The sequence below is a fragment of the Saccostrea cucullata genome, unplaced genomic scaffold, assembly GCF_032062105.1.
Source record: "Saccostrea cucullata isolate Sc308-1 unplaced genomic scaffold, CSIRO_AGI_Scuc_v1 ctg4331, whole genome shotgun sequence".
Classification (NCBI taxonomy): domain Eukaryota; kingdom Metazoa; phylum Mollusca; class Bivalvia; order Ostreida; family Ostreidae; genus Saccostrea; species Saccostrea cuccullata.
In genome coordinates this window covers 2553-19138 of record NW_026931252.1, presented here as the reverse complement: position 1 = coordinate 19138, position 16586 = coordinate 2553, and the positions used below count along the sequence as shown (strand labels likewise).

The following is a 16586-nucleotide window of genomic DNA, read 5'->3' as shown; positions in this document are numbered from 1 at the left end:
AGAGATTTGATTAATTTGCACAGACATTGTAGAACTGTTATTTTGAAGTGAATAACTGTTTTTTAAAAAATTAGTTATTGCACACAACAATTCAATTATTTCTCTATTCAATTGAATTAATGAAATGTGAAGATAACGAACAGAATTCACGATCAAAGTTCAGTTCAACAAAACAAATCGAGAGCAGAGCAAAAAGGCATCAGAGGTGGGATCAGGTGCCATGGTGAAAAGGGCATCCCCTACCGATAAGTTACATCACCACGTATTCACATGTATTCAATTGAAACATATGGAGATAACAAACAATGTTCAAGATCAAAAGTCCAAAAATCAATAGAAAATACGAGCAGAGCAAACACGAACCTCCAAAACATCAGAAGTGGGATCAGGAGGAGTGAGCATCCCCTGGCGACAGGTCAAACCCGCAATGTGCTCCTTGTCTTGATCGAGAAATAACAGAAAAATCCATCGTCAATTAAGTGTATAAATAATGGACTGACAGCTAGTATGAAAAACGTCAGTCAGCATTGACTTCAGTGATAAATTTTATCAATTCATATTATTTATTAAATTTATGGATGCAAAGTATCTAGAGAGAGAGAGAGAGAGAGAGAGAGAGAGAGAGAGAGAGAGAGAGAGAGAGAAACTTTTAAATCAGTGATATGTTCAACCCATTCAACCCATCAATGATTTATGTGATCTTCACTTATACATGGACTGTTGCTCTGTTTAAAAAAGTACTAACACACACAGGTTGACTTTGATATTAATTCCTATCTTAAATTGATTCAAATTCCTTTTTTTTAAAAAATCGTCTGGAATTAAGTAAAGATATTTAAATGAATTATAGGTGTGTCAAATTATCTTTACAAAGGCCTAAATTAAATTTTGCGAGAAACACCCCCACCACATTGTTGAACCCAAATGCTTGCTACGCTTCTTTTAAATTTAACTTTTCAGAGATAGGAATGTAGGCATCAGTTTTCTTCCTGATCCAATCAAATGATTTGTCAATCTGCTTGTGGAGTTCAACAACATGGTAGAATTATTTGTTGCGAAAATTAGTTCCAATCTTTAAAACAATGAAAATATCTTTTAAAAATATTAAGTTTAAAGAAGCAAAACATGCATTTGACATTTTTTTTTGTCATTCAATAAGTTTAGTAGTTTTCATCAAAGGCTTACCGCAAAAATATAATTAAACAAATTTTTAAATGAAGAATATTTTAAACGTAACATTCTGATGAAAAAGTAAATAAAACTGCTCTTGTGTAATTTATTAGATTCTTACAAAACTTGACAACTGCTTTACCCCTTTTGTACAATTGTGTTATCAACCAATAATGATAATTTTTGGATTGGTAGCTGAAAAACAAAAAAAGATTCTGAGATATATATCTTGAGCATTCTTTTTTTCAAACACGTATTGACAAATGAAACTTTTTAAAACACCAAATACAATAAATGAACAGCAAATGACACCTAGTTGTGAAGGGCAAAAAATTGTTTTAAAACAGGTCGATCTGAATAAAAAAAATAAATCACTTGAAATGACAAAGAAGCAAGGTGTATAATAAATCCCATTACTCACTCATTGTTGAGGAATATACTGAACTGGTAACACCAATCAGATTTGATGTTGTCTGGGGACTTTGTTCACTGGAGTCCCGTGTAATTGTTGGAGTACTTGTCACAGGTTCCGTTATTGCTACAGGTGTAGAAGAACATGGATATAATTTGTATCTTTGTTAGGAAGCATTTAAATCAGTAAGTAAAAAATAACTTTTTTGAATGCAAACAGCACAAAAGAGCATTAAAACATTAAAATAAAACACTCAGTTACTGTACTATGATTACTAAGGAATACCACCAATAACTTGACAATAGGTACAATAGGTTCCTTAGCAAGACTAGATATAATTCTGTCTGCAGCATTCAATATTACATCTCTAATATATATTTTAAAAATCTTTTGAAATATACCTACGATTACAAAAATTACAAAACAGTGCACAATTTTCCTCGGCGTAAGTTTGGTCTGTAAAACAAACTATAAGACCAAGATCAGCACAGTCGTTTCTGACGTTTCGGCAGGGATTAGTCGTTGATAGAAGGGAGGTTTTTGTGTCCAGTGGTGACGATGGTGGTATCGAGGTTGTTGATGGTGGTACGTCTGTGGTGTACTGAGTTGAGGCTGAGGTTGATTGCGACAAGGTAGAGGTGGTTTGTTTTGTGGCTGTCGTGGATATTGTTTTATTTGAGATTGTGAAATTCGTAAAATCTGTTCTAGAAGATTGTAGTGAGATTGTCGTTGAAGTAGACGTGTCAGATGTTGGTGGTATTGTGTTGCTCATAGTTGAGTTGGTTGAAGCTAAAAGGAAGAAAAAAGGATTCATTGCGAAAAATACAATGATTTCCTCCGTGAAAAAGGACACGTTTCGCCGCATTGATTTCTTTAACCTCTAAATAGCATTTTGGAATAAAATGTACATGTACGTACAGTTGCAAAACCGACAGAACTTTGGACATTGAATTGCTGCCCAGGATGCGTATTTGGCACAGATATCTGTTCCATATGTACTGCATCTGGCAATTTTGTCCTCACAGACATCATAAACTCCTGAAAAATTACCTTGCATTTAAAAAGCAAAATTTCCCCCAAAATCAAAGTCAAATGTTTATTAATAAGACTAGTGTAAATAGTTATGGATTTGTAACGTTTAAACGATCCGCAGATGAATTCATTCAGTAGTAACAGATATGGAAATTCCCTGAGAAATATACATTGCTGTCGAATTATCAAGAAATCAACCCACCTAACTTTCAAGGATGTTATCACAGAGAAAACAAGTAGAAATGGAACTGTAAAGATTTCAATCGCTGCCATTCGTCTTGCATCACGTTTCCGCATCCTGAATGTCAAACTTCTGTGAACAGTTCGACAATATTATATGTTAAATGTCTGAGTACTTACTCTGTGTAGTTGAAGGTGCTATCGTGGTCTTGATTGATGTTTGTATTGTTGGTGTCGTAATTTTGTCTTCAAATGAAAAAGAATATTTGAAAGAAAACTTTTCCTTATAAAGACAAAAGATGAAACTCTTTCTTAGGTTTGATTTAAAAAAATCCTCCGAAGAGTTCGCATGGTTAAAAATATGAAATCTTTCGTAAAGAAATAATTAGACTAATCGGGTACAAACCATGACAAAATATACAGAATCTAGCACAGTTTTCTATTGCCCAAAGTCTGTAATTAGTGCAGACTGTGTCTCCATAGGCAGCACAGTTTGAAATCTTGTCGACGCATGGTCCTGATATCAGGGAAAAAACACATTTTAAAAAGTTCTTGTTCTCTGTGGTTTAAAATATAACATATATATATATATATATATATATATATATATATATATATATATATATATATATATATATATATATATATATATTCATGATTTCATCTTTCTAATTCTGAATGAATGTTAATAACATTTTGTACTAAAACACTCATTTAGACATATTTCAAGACAATTTTATTCAGCTAATCAAAACATTATCATTTGAAATATGACCTTGGCATATCATTTGAATGTTATTAAAATTAACTTTTAAAAATTCATTTTTTTTTGTCTTTCATGAGCGCCCATATTCTTGCAAAGTCAGATAAGATGTGTCCATATTCTTTATTTCAGTAAAATCTCCTTTGATCTATCTTATTTCTACGTGATAACTAGATATCATGATTCACCTTCTGAGATGTGTTGTGGGACAGGTCCTAAAGTTAAAAATGAAGATGAGGAAATTATAAAATGCTTTAATATCAATAAAAATTATTTGAACACATATCAATCATTACAACATTTTGTCTTACCCTTTAATGTTGATGTTTTTATCGTCGACGTTGTCGGTTTATTTGTATTTAAAGGTAGAGTGGTTGTTGTCATTGGTAAAAATGAAATTGATTTAGTTGTTTGAATGGTTGTCATTTGTTTTGTTGGTGGAACTGGTGTGTGAACTCAAAATAAAAAGAAAAAATATCTACAAACATAATGAATAAGTTTATTTAATTTCATATGTTTAAAATCATTTATTCATTAATAGATATTGCTACAACACCCACACTGACAAAATCCGCAATAGTCAGGACAGTTCATTTGCATAAACGCTACGTAAGAAGGATCCAAGCATGTGCTCTTTGAAAACTTATAACAACTCGAAATCTTGTCGATGCACAATGTTCCATTAATAACTGAAATGTAAGAAAACCAAAAAATAAAACAGCAGAAATCTACACAATAAATTGGCAACCACACGTTTTTTTCTTGACACGTAAAATAATTGAGTAGAAAATATTGCAAGAGGAAAAATCAAATGGCGGATACAAGAGTATTTGTTTAAAGGTAAAATGACAGGTATTCTACTTAGTATATATGTGTAAGAGGAAGATCATCGCTTCTCATCTGAAATTAGCATTGAGAGTAAAATTATGATATAAATCCAGTTCAGGCATATATTTAACTTTGAAACTGCTAATACATCAGATTCTTAGTATATCTTTAAAAATGATTTGATTCATGATTTCAATTTTCTTAATTCTTGTTCTGAAAAACACGTAAAATAAGTTACCATCACAATACGTTGCCTGCACTAGGTGCTGTATTGATGGGAGGTCAGAAAAACTGTCAACAGTAAACACGTGCTCATGATCCGTTGCAATGTCAGTCAATTCACTCGTAGATACATGTCCGATTCCAATGGCAAACACCTTAGCCCCGGTGCCTTTGAGATGCTGTGCTGCCTGGTGTGTCAGATAAATATTATTGGATTGTCCGTCTGTCAGAATATAGACAATGTTTGGAGCTTGAGGGCGGTCGCCATTTTCTGACGTGAATGTGTAATGCTCAGCCATATCCAAAGCAAAATGGGTGTTTGTTCCACCGGCTGTATATGGTATCTGTCAGAAAATAAAACGTAAATAAGAGTTTCACGGATATTGAACCGCTGGTATCAGCACCATATGGCATAATTTACCAAGGAGGAATACAGATTCCCTATCGACCAGGTATCTTACTGTAAACTTCTTGTATTGACCAGGTAAGCGAGAGGTATAAAAGCAATTACCTTACTCAGTTGCAAACTATATTGTTAAAAGTCATATGAAATCAACTCATTTGTCAGTAGCCTGCATCAGTTTAGAATTTAATTGATCGTACTTGCAAAATAATGTTGTGTATCAAAGAGGAAGGTAGACATGATAGATAACTTTTCAATCATCAACTTTCCTTACCGATGTAGCAATGAACTATTTCCATCTGCATATTGGTCTTGAATTTCTCAGTTTATTTTGATACACAAGAGCATGCCCTATGCTTGAAAAAATTCAAAATGAGGAAAGTTATTGACAAACAAGCTAATGAAACAAGAACATCAACGATCTCGTTTAAAACCATCATTTTACAAATTCCATGGTCGATAAAATCATCTTGCAATTGACAGCAAATAATAAAAACTATCATTCAGTCAAATTGTGATGAACGTTTTCCATACTAATTTTAAGGCCATTATTTACACAATGAATTGTCGACGGATTCTCCTTTTCCCGATCATGATAAAGGGCACACGGTGGGTTTAACCGATCGGCAGAGGATGTTCACTCCTCCATGGCACCTGATCCCACCCCTGATGTATTGTAGAGGTAGGTATTTAATCTGGTCTTCTTTTTTAATTATTTGAGCTTATATACTGTTAGATATTTCTATTCATTTCAGCAAAAAACATAATTGTGTTTTATTTTTAGCAATTTTTTTTCGGATGTAACATTTTTCGATCTATAGCAAAAATTACACCTTTGCTTCAAATACAGATGGGCTACAAAAAGAAGAGCTCAAAATGGAAAGAAAATATACTAGCATCTATTACTTACCCCCGCAATGGCATTTAGAAGGCTGTATTGGTCGTGATAGGAGTTGAGTCGAATGAAGCTCCTAGCGATTGTGGAGAATGTTCCCACAGAAACCTGAGCGTCATATGGTCCGATATTCAAAAATGTGACAAACTTGGACACAAAATTCTTCTGAAGTTCGAAGTTATAAGATCCCTCACTTCCGGAGGAATCCAGTAGAAACAGAATGTCTGCTGGCGCTGCTTGACATGCTGAAAATCTTTTTGATTTTAGGGTCGACAATTTGATTCGTTGAGGGTTAAAATGACATTTTTTTCAGAGTTGTTAATAATTTTTTCATAAAATTATATTATGTGTATATTATTTTCATAAAATAACATATATACGTTCAATTTCAAGATGATGAGGCCATGTTTAAAATGGCGTTTGTGTGCATTCTCCAGATTCGGAGTAAAAAATGGTCGGTAGGCAGAATGCTGGGGTTTTTTTTCTAGAAAATTTCAGCATATATCTGACTGGCCGGATGAGAAAATTCAAGGGTAAAAAATTTTTACTAGAGGTTAAACAAATATTAACTTTTTGTGTTGCTGGAGATTCTTCCTAAAATTGACCTGTGTCATTAAGACATCAAGATATAAATCAGATGAAAGATGAAATTCTACTCGACAGTGACTACTATCAATGATGATGGTACAAACCCTGTGATCGGCGAGGCAATGTATGCGTGTAACACTGCTGGATAATACCCAGAATGGTTATTATTAGAAATATTATTCCACTTATTCCGGTCATAGTCTCCTTTGTTTATCACCAATTTAAAGGTCAGTTTATGATAAGAATATACGTTAATATAAGGTCATGATAACTGTAAACCTTTCTAAAAATTTCATTCATGTACATTTTAAGACGACTTTGCACAACTGTAAGTGTATGTAACATGTAGAAATGATTATAAATCTGTTGCGGTTGCGGGTTTTCAAAAAAAAAAATATTAAACGTTTGGAACTACATTTATCTAAGGTATTGGATCCAAACCATATTATATAATTTGATGAAGTATCGATTCAGTGACAATTTTCCATTCTTTTTTATTTTCATATTAGCTATCAACAGGTATTTGACAAAGACATTGGCATTGAAAGTGACTCATGAAAACTAAAGAAAAAACATAATAAAAATGGAAAGTGTTGTTCTTTGATAAACAATTGATTTCAAACTTAATTCTTTTTTAGTTTAATATATAAAGAATAAATTCAATTTTCTTTTCAGGAAATATTATATCTTTTTTTTTTTAACGAAGATAGAAAAGTGTTCAAGAGGAAGTCAAACGAAAAATCACTTTTAGGTCAAGATTTTAATCAATATCATAGGCAAACATTGACTTACCCTAAACCAACTTTTATTCGCGTGCGAGAAATTTTCACGAGGTCCGTGAGAGCCTCATCATCGCGAATATTTCTCGTCGCAAACCGGTCCTTAACGTCACTCTTTCTATCAACAACAGATTCAATAAAGGCTTGATCGCGAAAACTAATCGTCGCGAAGTAGTTTATCCCCCAGTAAACCGCAAAATAAAGCCGTCGCGAATGAAAGTTGGTTTACAGTAATTGGAGGGGAAAATCATTTTTATGCCATGAAATATATGGAGATAACGAATAATATTCAAGCTCAAAAGTCCATTAAACAATACAAAATTGAAGCAGAGCAAACATCCAAAACATCAGAGGTGGGATCAGGTACCATGTAGGAGTGAACATCCACTTCTGACCGGTCCCCCCCGCTGTGTGCTCCTTGTCATGAACCAATCATTTCAAATTAAAGTATAGAAAAAGAAATTTCGGTAGTGCGCTTGTTCCATGATTGGAAGGTGTTCGGTTCAAACCCTGGCCTTCAAAATTTCAAACCCTTCACCGGTGTATGATCTATGATAATAGTGTATCTTCGTTTGTATTTGTAAATATTCGCCACTTAAAAGGCATAGTATATTGTACATGATAAGTATTTTTAATTTCTTTCTTTCAACTTTCATTACTGGAAAACTCCTCTCCAGAATCAATTTTGTTTCATATGAAACACACATTGGGCTATTATGATAATAAATACTGTACATATTAGTACTTTAAAGTGCAATGAAAAGTTTTGAACATGTATTTGCAAGTTCAAGTTCATTTATTTCAATAATAGCTACATGAGGTATAGTATATAAATACGATGAAAAAAAATAAATATATGATACATTTACAAGAGCATAAATGAAAGTCTTATACATATGTACAAGGTAAAACAATAAACATACAACGAGAAAAGAAAAGAATGGGATGGTCACATTTTAATTATGGAGGACAGACAGAGCAGAAATAATGTCAAACTTCTTAAATCAATTACAATTTTATAAATGTTGTTGAACATGTTAAAAAAAATTAATTTAAAAAGAATTAAGTCCGCTTCCAAAATATTTTATTTTTAAAAGACAATGTAATACACAGGTAAATGCATTTTACTGTTCTTCTTTTTCCCTCCGAGACTTCATCTTTGTTTCAGCAAAATGTTTCAAGAATGTCATGGTAGATCTATAGGATTCCTAAAAAAAATTTTACATACGAGTCTGGTGCTTTTAGCTTATCATGTCTCGATTTTAATGATTCAGAAAGGATTAGGACGCCTTTACCTTGTTAAGAAAGTCCACATCTTCCTTTTCGTAGTCAAAGACCGTTGTCCCTACATAATGAGTATTGATGCCAACTGTTCTAGACACATCTGCTGACTGACGGAATACAAAATCGTTAGCCAAGATAGTAAATATTAAAAATATCATAAAGGTTTTGACAACAGTAATTTTTTGTAAAATCAATTTTAAATAAGCCCAAACTGTGTAAATGATTGAGAGTTGCAGTCTTACCATATAGATATTTCTTTGCAGAATTCTGTAAGCACTCAAAAAATACTTACACTGATTCCCACTTGCGTGACGTTACAAGATAGTCCTGTATAAATTGCCTGAACAAGAGTCAGCAATGTCGTCACTTCCTCTCTTTTAAACCCGTGGCTGCAATTTACTATTGAAAATCCATTTTCCTCAATGAACATGACGACTTCACGAAAATTCAACTAAAATGCATTAAAAGTTGAGGATGATATGTGTGGACATCGCCTTGAAAAATAATGATTTTGCCAAAAATGGACCAAAGGCATACCTTGCCATTTCCATCTTTATCCAAGCGATTAAGAACATCCTCCACAGTGACACCTTTTCCAAAAAGGTGTTCTTTTTCACTTTCAGTGAAACTTTTCTATGAAACACAAACATGTAGCTTCAGTAATAATCTCATAAAGTGTACCTTATTTTAATCCTTTTGTAAGTAAAGAATGAGTGACATGAAAAGAAATATTCACTTTATTATATTTCTAACAAAATCTGTAAAGACACTCCAGCAAAAATTTACTATAGTTAATCATAGTTACCATAGTTCATAGTGTGACCAGTACTAGTCGGCAGGGAATGTTCACTGCTACATGGCACTTGATCCCACCTCCGATGTTTTGGAGGTGCGTGTTTGTATGTTCTGCTCCTGTTTTGTATTGTTTAATGGACTTTGGAGTTTGAATACTGTTCGTGATCTCCATATATTTCATACTTAAATACTTCTAGTTCTCCTAAAACCAGCTCATTCATTTATTAAATCTAATATCTACAATATTGATACAGAAATTGAGAGGTATTTAGTCTCTAGATCTAAAAAAAAGTGGAGGATTATTTTCTTTAACTATCAGACATTTGCAAGTGAGAAATTGAGAAACTCGTATATCTTACACAATGTTTTTCAGTCCAACTCATAAAAAAATGTTATGATAAACTACTGTTACAGATTTTTTTAACTGTAACAAAGTTTTCATACATTAGTATCTCTGTGTTTTTTATATACAGTAACCGGGTAATATTTTGGGAGATTAGAAAGAGATTATGGAGAGGCTTTAAATTGCTTACGTCATTTAAGATAGCTGCCAGCTCATCCTTACTTATAGTCTCATCGCTGTTCTCGTCAAATTTCGATGAAAGCTTAAGAAATAGTAGTATATAGTTATTTACCATTATATTCTCTGTAAAGATTACGAATTATTTCTTTTATATTTTAAAATTTCTTTCCACAAAGCCAAAAATTAAATAAATGAAAGATAACGCCTTAAAAAATCATGCAGATTGATGGATTTAAAAAATTAAGAAAATATACTTTCACCTCTAAAAATTTATTAATGGCGTCTTTTACAAGCACGTGTTCTTTTCTCAGCTTCATTTCTTTTTTCATTCTTTGTGCAGCTTGTCTGTTAACAAAAAATTCAGACAATTGAGTCCACATTTTGAAAGTAAAGACTATTGAAATTTTACATTAGTAAACTCTGAGATAAAAATGATATATACTAGCTGCAATAATGTAGCCCTCTCCGATTTTTTTTTTATCTGATGTTTTCTGGAGAGGGCTACAATTCCATCGCATCTCCGTAATGGTGCAAATATTTTTTTTTAATATGAGCGACTGCAGGCAAAATAAATTATTTTTACATTCAACTTACTTCTAATAAGACGAAATTTTTATTCACTGTCAACAACATATCCCGTTAAATGCGAAAAACTTGTAAAATAACTCTGCAAGTTTCCTGGTAGTTTACTTCAGCAGCCATGACAGTTCACGCGTGACGTAATGAGACTTTCGCTTGAAATTTAGAACAACTGAATAAAGCAATTATCGGTGTTTATAAATGATTGTGCTGAATTTCATCACAAAAACATAGGTATATAAAACCATTTTAAGTGTTATTTTTATGCAAGCAGCGATATTTATGCTTAAAATAAGGGAATTCCAAAAAGATCCGCTCCTATAGAACCTAAATTCTCATTGGCTGTCCCAAAATACAATCTATCAAGGTCAGTAAACATGGCGGATAAATTCGAGTTGTGATGTTGACATACACGAAAAATAAGCGATATAGGGATCGTTCTGTATATTTTTGCATTGATTTACGTCTTGGATGACTACTTATTTGGAGTCAAGGTAAGAAATGTTAATTAAATAGCCATTTACTGATAATTTGAGCCGAAATCCGTGCGGGAGCGAATCACACCCGCAGCTGCACCATCAGGAAGATCCTAAGGAGTTGTAGCCCTCTCCCAAAAAAAAAAAAAATAAAATAAAAAAATAAAAGGGAGAGGGCTACATTATTGCAGCTAGATATATACCTGCCCATTTTTGTATCGGGGTACACTACTCGTCTGTTTTCTCTACTCTCGTACACGTCTCTGAAGCTCTGCTGTTCATTATCACTATACTGAAAGTCGTAATTAAAATCTTATTTTAATTTTTAAAAAATACTGAAAGTGGATTATAAAATCTTTATAGAATAAGAAATACTTTCATGCTCTATTTTTCGTTTTTTTTCTTGAGTCATTGGATCTTGTACATGTATATCATGAATTTTATACATGTATATATCTTATTTTTTTGATGTATATTTTAGCTCATTTGAGCTAAAACCTCAAGTGAGCTTTCCTGATGACCCGTTGTCTGTAAACTTTTCACATTTTCAATTTCTTCTAAAGAACCACTTTGCTAATTTTTATCAAACTAAATACAAAGCATCCTTGGGTAAAGAGAAGTTTAAGTTGTAGAAATGCTTATCGGCCCAAGTCTCGTTCCAAGATGTGATAATCAAGAAAAGACAAAAATAGGTGGGGTCATTAAAATTTTTTTTTCTCAAGAACCACTGGGCCTGAAAAGCTGAAACTTACGTGAAAGCATCCTGGGGTTGAGTAAATTCTAAATAATTTAAATTATGACCCCTGGGGATAGGGCGGGGCCAAAATAGGGAATTCAACTTTTACATTGAAATATATAGAAAAAACTTTAAATATCTTCTCCTCAAGAAAAACCGGGTCAAAGAAGCTGAAACTTGTGTGCAAGCATCCTAGGGTTAACCTTGTATACTAGTAGATTCTAAATTGTTCAAATTATGACACCAGGGGTAGAGCGGGGCCACAATAGCGGATCCAAGTTTTACATTGAAATATATACTAATAAAAAAAAAAACTTGAAAAATCTTCTCAAGAACCACTGGACCAGAAAAGATGAACTTATATGGAAACATTCTGATGTCGTGTAGATTCTGGATTGTTCAAATTATGACCCCAGGGGTGGAGCAGGGTCACAATAGGGAATCCAAGTTTTACATTGAAATAAATAGAAAAAATAAATCTTTAAAGATCTTCCTAAGAACCTCTGTGACAGAAAAGCTGTGTGATATAAAATCTCACCAATACAAAACCCAAAGTTTTTGAGGCTGTCAATTCATCCCGAGCAAACCTCTGTCTTTTATCCATAATATAATGAACTTTCTCCATAGGTTGTAACCTTTTGAAAAATGTATCTTCTTTCTTCATTGATAACCACCACCCTTGTATAGAATATATAATATATCATAAATTAAAGATCAAAACAAAAATTCTCTCTCTCTCTCTGTTTCATGTTAGAAATGCCGTAATATCTTTTTAATTACACACCAACATTATTATTGTACAAATATTAAAGTTAACTATAAATTAATAATATTTTGAAAAATACATTCTAGCAATTTATTTGCAAGGAGATGTTACTCATTTTTTAGTTTCATTTCAAATGAGCTGAAATCTCAATATCATATGCTTTAATTTGAAGTTATTTGTAAAATGAAATTCACTCATACCATCAAAACACGAAATGGGATAGTTAACCAGAACTCCTCCGTCTATATAGAGATTTTTTTGGCCGGATATTACATATTGAACGGGTTGCATCAATCCTACAATAGATCCACATACAAAGATTATATCAGCCATATTTAATAATATAATTAGTTAAAGCTAAATTTTGTGACTACAAATTGTTCGCCTATGAAAGTTAAAATTCTGAACCCTAGGTCTTTATGGAAACGAAGTGTTTCTGACCTGGCAAGCTGGCTGACATGCGCATAGCCATTCTGAGAGGAACATTGGGAGTTGTTTTAAGGTGGAAGTACTCTTCCTCCATATTGTTTACATTCATTACCACGATACAAAGCTCCTTCCCAGTTTTTGTGTACAACTGTAGAAAATTCTTTATAAAATGAGTAAATCAAAAACTATACTTTACCACTAGTTTAACAAAATACATTAATCAAAGCAAAATAATGTACAAGTGGAAATCTAAGCTGATTTTTTTCTCTTCAAAGGAAAATTATCTTATAAATAATTTGCCACTTTTAAATTGAATTTGAATTACAAAACATGATCTGGATTCCAAAAGATCGTAAAAATAATCCCCAAAAAAGCTCTGCATATGGTTCTAGGCCAAATATCAATTCATGTCTTACAAAGAGTAAATGATATTAATTTTAAAAGAACAAAAGTAAGATGCATGCACTATCAGATCACATCAGGTGTTTCCATTAATATATTGAGAACTGACATCTTTAAAGGTAGCATCTTTATTCCCAAGCTTTTCCGCAACAAGATCTCCAAAAAATTCATATAATGTGTTCATTGGCTGCCATCCCAGATGGAACAACATATTTGGTATAAGACTTAATCGTCCTAATCTTGCATCTAAAAATAAAAAAGATATAGTTATAGTTATTCATGTTATTACTAAGGTTAGTCTAATGTAAACAAATTTAATATCTTATTTTAGTGAAAGGTTGTGACAATGATAGAAATGCAAGTATTTCTAATCTTTAAAAAAATCATCAGGTAATGTTGTTTTAGCATATTTCTTAATATAATAAAGAGCTCGAATTTCAGTTTACAAATGTACATGTTTACCTTATCCAATATAATCATACGAAACAAGCTATTTTATTAACAGAATAATAATTTCATATTGATTGTTAGACCATTATGTACACTGAGTTGTCCCTAAATTTTTTCCATTATTTCCTGATCATGACAAGGAACACAGGGCGGGTGTGGCAGTTCGGCAGGGGATGCTTAGTCCTCCATTGCACCTGATCCCATCTCTAATGTGAAGGTCCGTGTTTGCTCCGCTCCTTTTTTGTAATATTTAATGGACTTCTGAGCTCGAATACTGTTCGTTATCTCCACTTATTTCATTGTTCAAGATTAAATTATACGATATTTAGATAAAAAGGAGGTCTGGTCCGTATTTCTGAGTAGTCTTTTTTTAAATATGCCTCATCTATTTCACTTCTCAAGAATATATCCTAAGGTATTATGAAGGGTTAGATACATGTACCCGGTATATAAAGAAACCATTTTTGTGCTTTAAAAAAATTATGAGCTTTGGTATTAATTATTGAACAAATCTCATATTTCTTGTGATGATACATACCATAGAACGTTCTGAAATCTTTCTCCAAAACTTCTTTTATTTTCGTGGAATTGTATCCAAGGGCTACCATGCAAGCAGTCATTGAACCAACACTTGTTCCAGCAAAGCGTTTAATTTGCTTTATCAGCCCTAGTTCTTCCAAGGCCTGAAATCAAAGCAATTGCTCATTTTGAATCATCCTCTGGCAAAATCCTACCTGTTTAAATGATTGTAATTTTATTGCTCGATACTAGAATTATTCTTTCCTTCATGGAATAGCTGCAAATGAAAACGATATAAATGAACGAGTCTTATTTTCATTTCAAACATTTTCAAATACCCTTTCTGCTTTCGTTTTTTTTTTGTGTGTGAGTGTGTTAATTAATATTGATGTATTGTATTGCAAAGGCGTTGGTTTGTTGACTTTGATATCAACGTAATACTTTTTATATGTCATAAATGTATATTTAAAACATGTTAGTCAGATGATATAAGACGTGTTTTATACAAATTGTTAGACCGTTATTTACACACTAAAATATCATCGGATTTTACTGTCATTCCCAGATCATGACAAGGAGCGGGTGTGACTGGTCGACAGGGGGTGCTCACTCCTCCATGGCACCTCATCTCATCTCTGATGTTTCGGAGGTTCGTGTTTATTCTGTTCCTGATTGCTATTGTTTAATAGATTTTTTAGCTCGTTATCTCCTGTAACGTTTTTACAATGTACAAATGATTATCAATTGGGTTCGCTTAGGTTTCCTTCCTAAGAATCACGTTTATAATATAAAATCAAAACAAACTTCAATAGCTTCAATGGCACTAAAAAAAGTAACTGACTGAAATTCACTATATATATACGTTTTCCTTGGTTCTATCTGAATAATGATTGTCAAACTAAACAATAACGAACTATAACAAAAAGAATCACTATTAACTTATCAAATCAATGATCAAACCTTTTACAATATCCCTGTAGCTGCAGACTAAGTGGTTTGACTAACAGTCCTGTTGTTTCCCGACACAGTCTGTAACTACCTAAAACACACCCTAAAAATCATAAAGTCACAGATACACCTTAAGAAACACAAACACAATCTAAGTTACCAAGACACCATAGCTATCAACAGGACACTATTACTTTTGGTTAGACGCAAGTTAAAGTCACCGAGACACCATAGCTAGTCAAAAAGACACTAGGGAACTAGGTCCCTTTGCTGAGTGGTCTGATTAACAATTCTGTTGTTTCCCGACACAGCCGAAGTACCTCCCTAAGTCACCTAACCCCTACAAAGAGTTACACCAAGAGTAACCGAAGCTGGATTGATCCCTGAATTTATACTATTTTGCCTCTGTTCGTTAAAGTGCTAATTGGTTAATAATTCTTAACATTTGGTTGGCTAAAATGTCAACTCTGATTGGCTGCACATAAAATGACTTCATTGGGTGATTCAAAACCTATTTCAGTCCACTTTACTTATTCTGATTTATTACACTCCATATACATGTGTTTCATTGTTCCGATACAGCGAATTTCAATTATTATTTTTCAAAAATCTTTTGCTCTGGAAATTGTTACTCTATTGAAAAGCTTGTTCATAATTTTTATCTATGTAAAACAAATCATTTTATGATATATATTAATGCACTAAATGTTTATACCTGGATAGCCCCTGGATAAGCCACGCCTTTAGCTCCGCCTCCCTCAAACACAAGATTTTCAAAAGGAAACGGGTCCTCAAAATCTCTAAGGTCCAAAGATATTGGAAAATCCTCTTCTGATGTTTCTAATTAGTAACAAAGTCGTTTTTGGGAGAAAACGTCATAAGTAACAATCTGATTAAAATACAGATCTCTAATAGTGCAAATGCGCTTTGCGCTATGTAGAGATCTTTATTTTAATCAGATTGCATGGGTAACAACATATAAACTGAGAATAAAAAGCTTACCTGGTTCGTCAGAATCATTTTCATCTTCTCTGTTTAGAAGACCTACAATATAGTTGTGTGTTCTGGCATCTTTTTCGGTTGTCTCTTTCGAATCTGTTGTGGGTTTGGAAGAAAAACTCCCTCCCATCAGTATTCCTTATAAAAATTATATATGTGATAGAAACGTGTATATACATGTATGTAAATCTGTAAATAAGCCGAAACTGATTCATCCTGAGATATTTGCTTCGAATTATGAAACCAAGCATCCAAGTGACATAATGAAGTAGTTACAGTAAACTTTGCTTTGCGACATTTGATATTCAAAAAATGTTGACTGTGTAGAATTTGTGGGCGCAGAATTCACTGTTTTTCCGAAGCATCTAATAGCATTTATATATTGATTAATTGTATGCTGTTTAACGT

General features: G+C 32.8%; 2 protein-coding genes across 2 annotated transcripts; both read right to left on the bottom strand.

The window, feature by feature from the left end:
- Nucleotides 1-1583: 1583 nt before the first annotated feature.
- LOC134231986 (mucin-2-like) lies at nucleotides 1584-6211 on the bottom strand (the record flags this gene model as incomplete). The annotated part of the gene is made up of 10 exons (XM_062713933.1): nucleotides 1584-1708; nucleotides 2060-2371; nucleotides 2501-2620; nucleotides 2975-3040; nucleotides 3201-3311; nucleotides 3746-3772; nucleotides 3869-4012; nucleotides 4118-4246; nucleotides 4624-4951; nucleotides 5921-6211. Coding segments are annotated over 10 exons (1653 nt in total), but the record flags the coding sequence as incomplete, so codon positions are not given.
- A 2148-nt stretch (nucleotides 6212-8359) lies between these two features.
- On the bottom strand, nucleotides 8360-16330 carry LOC134231985 (uncharacterized). Its single transcript, XM_062713932.1, has 14 exons — nucleotides 16182-16330; nucleotides 15895-16019; nucleotides 14251-14395; nucleotides 13372-13508; nucleotides 12873-13008; nucleotides 12632-12727; nucleotides 12204-12343; nucleotides 11133-11221; nucleotides 10135-10219; nucleotides 9885-9956; nucleotides 9094-9189; nucleotides 8849-9007; nucleotides 8568-8663; nucleotides 8360-8480 (listed from the first exon to the last, which is right to left on the bottom strand). Exons 1-14 carry the CDS (start codon nucleotides 16306-16308, stop codon nucleotides 8397-8399), a joined length of 1587 nt encoding a protein of 528 aa, XP_062569916.1. The 5' UTR covers nucleotides 16309-16330; the 3' UTR covers nucleotides 8360-8396.
- Between the last annotated feature and the right edge of the window lie 256 nt (nucleotides 16331-16586).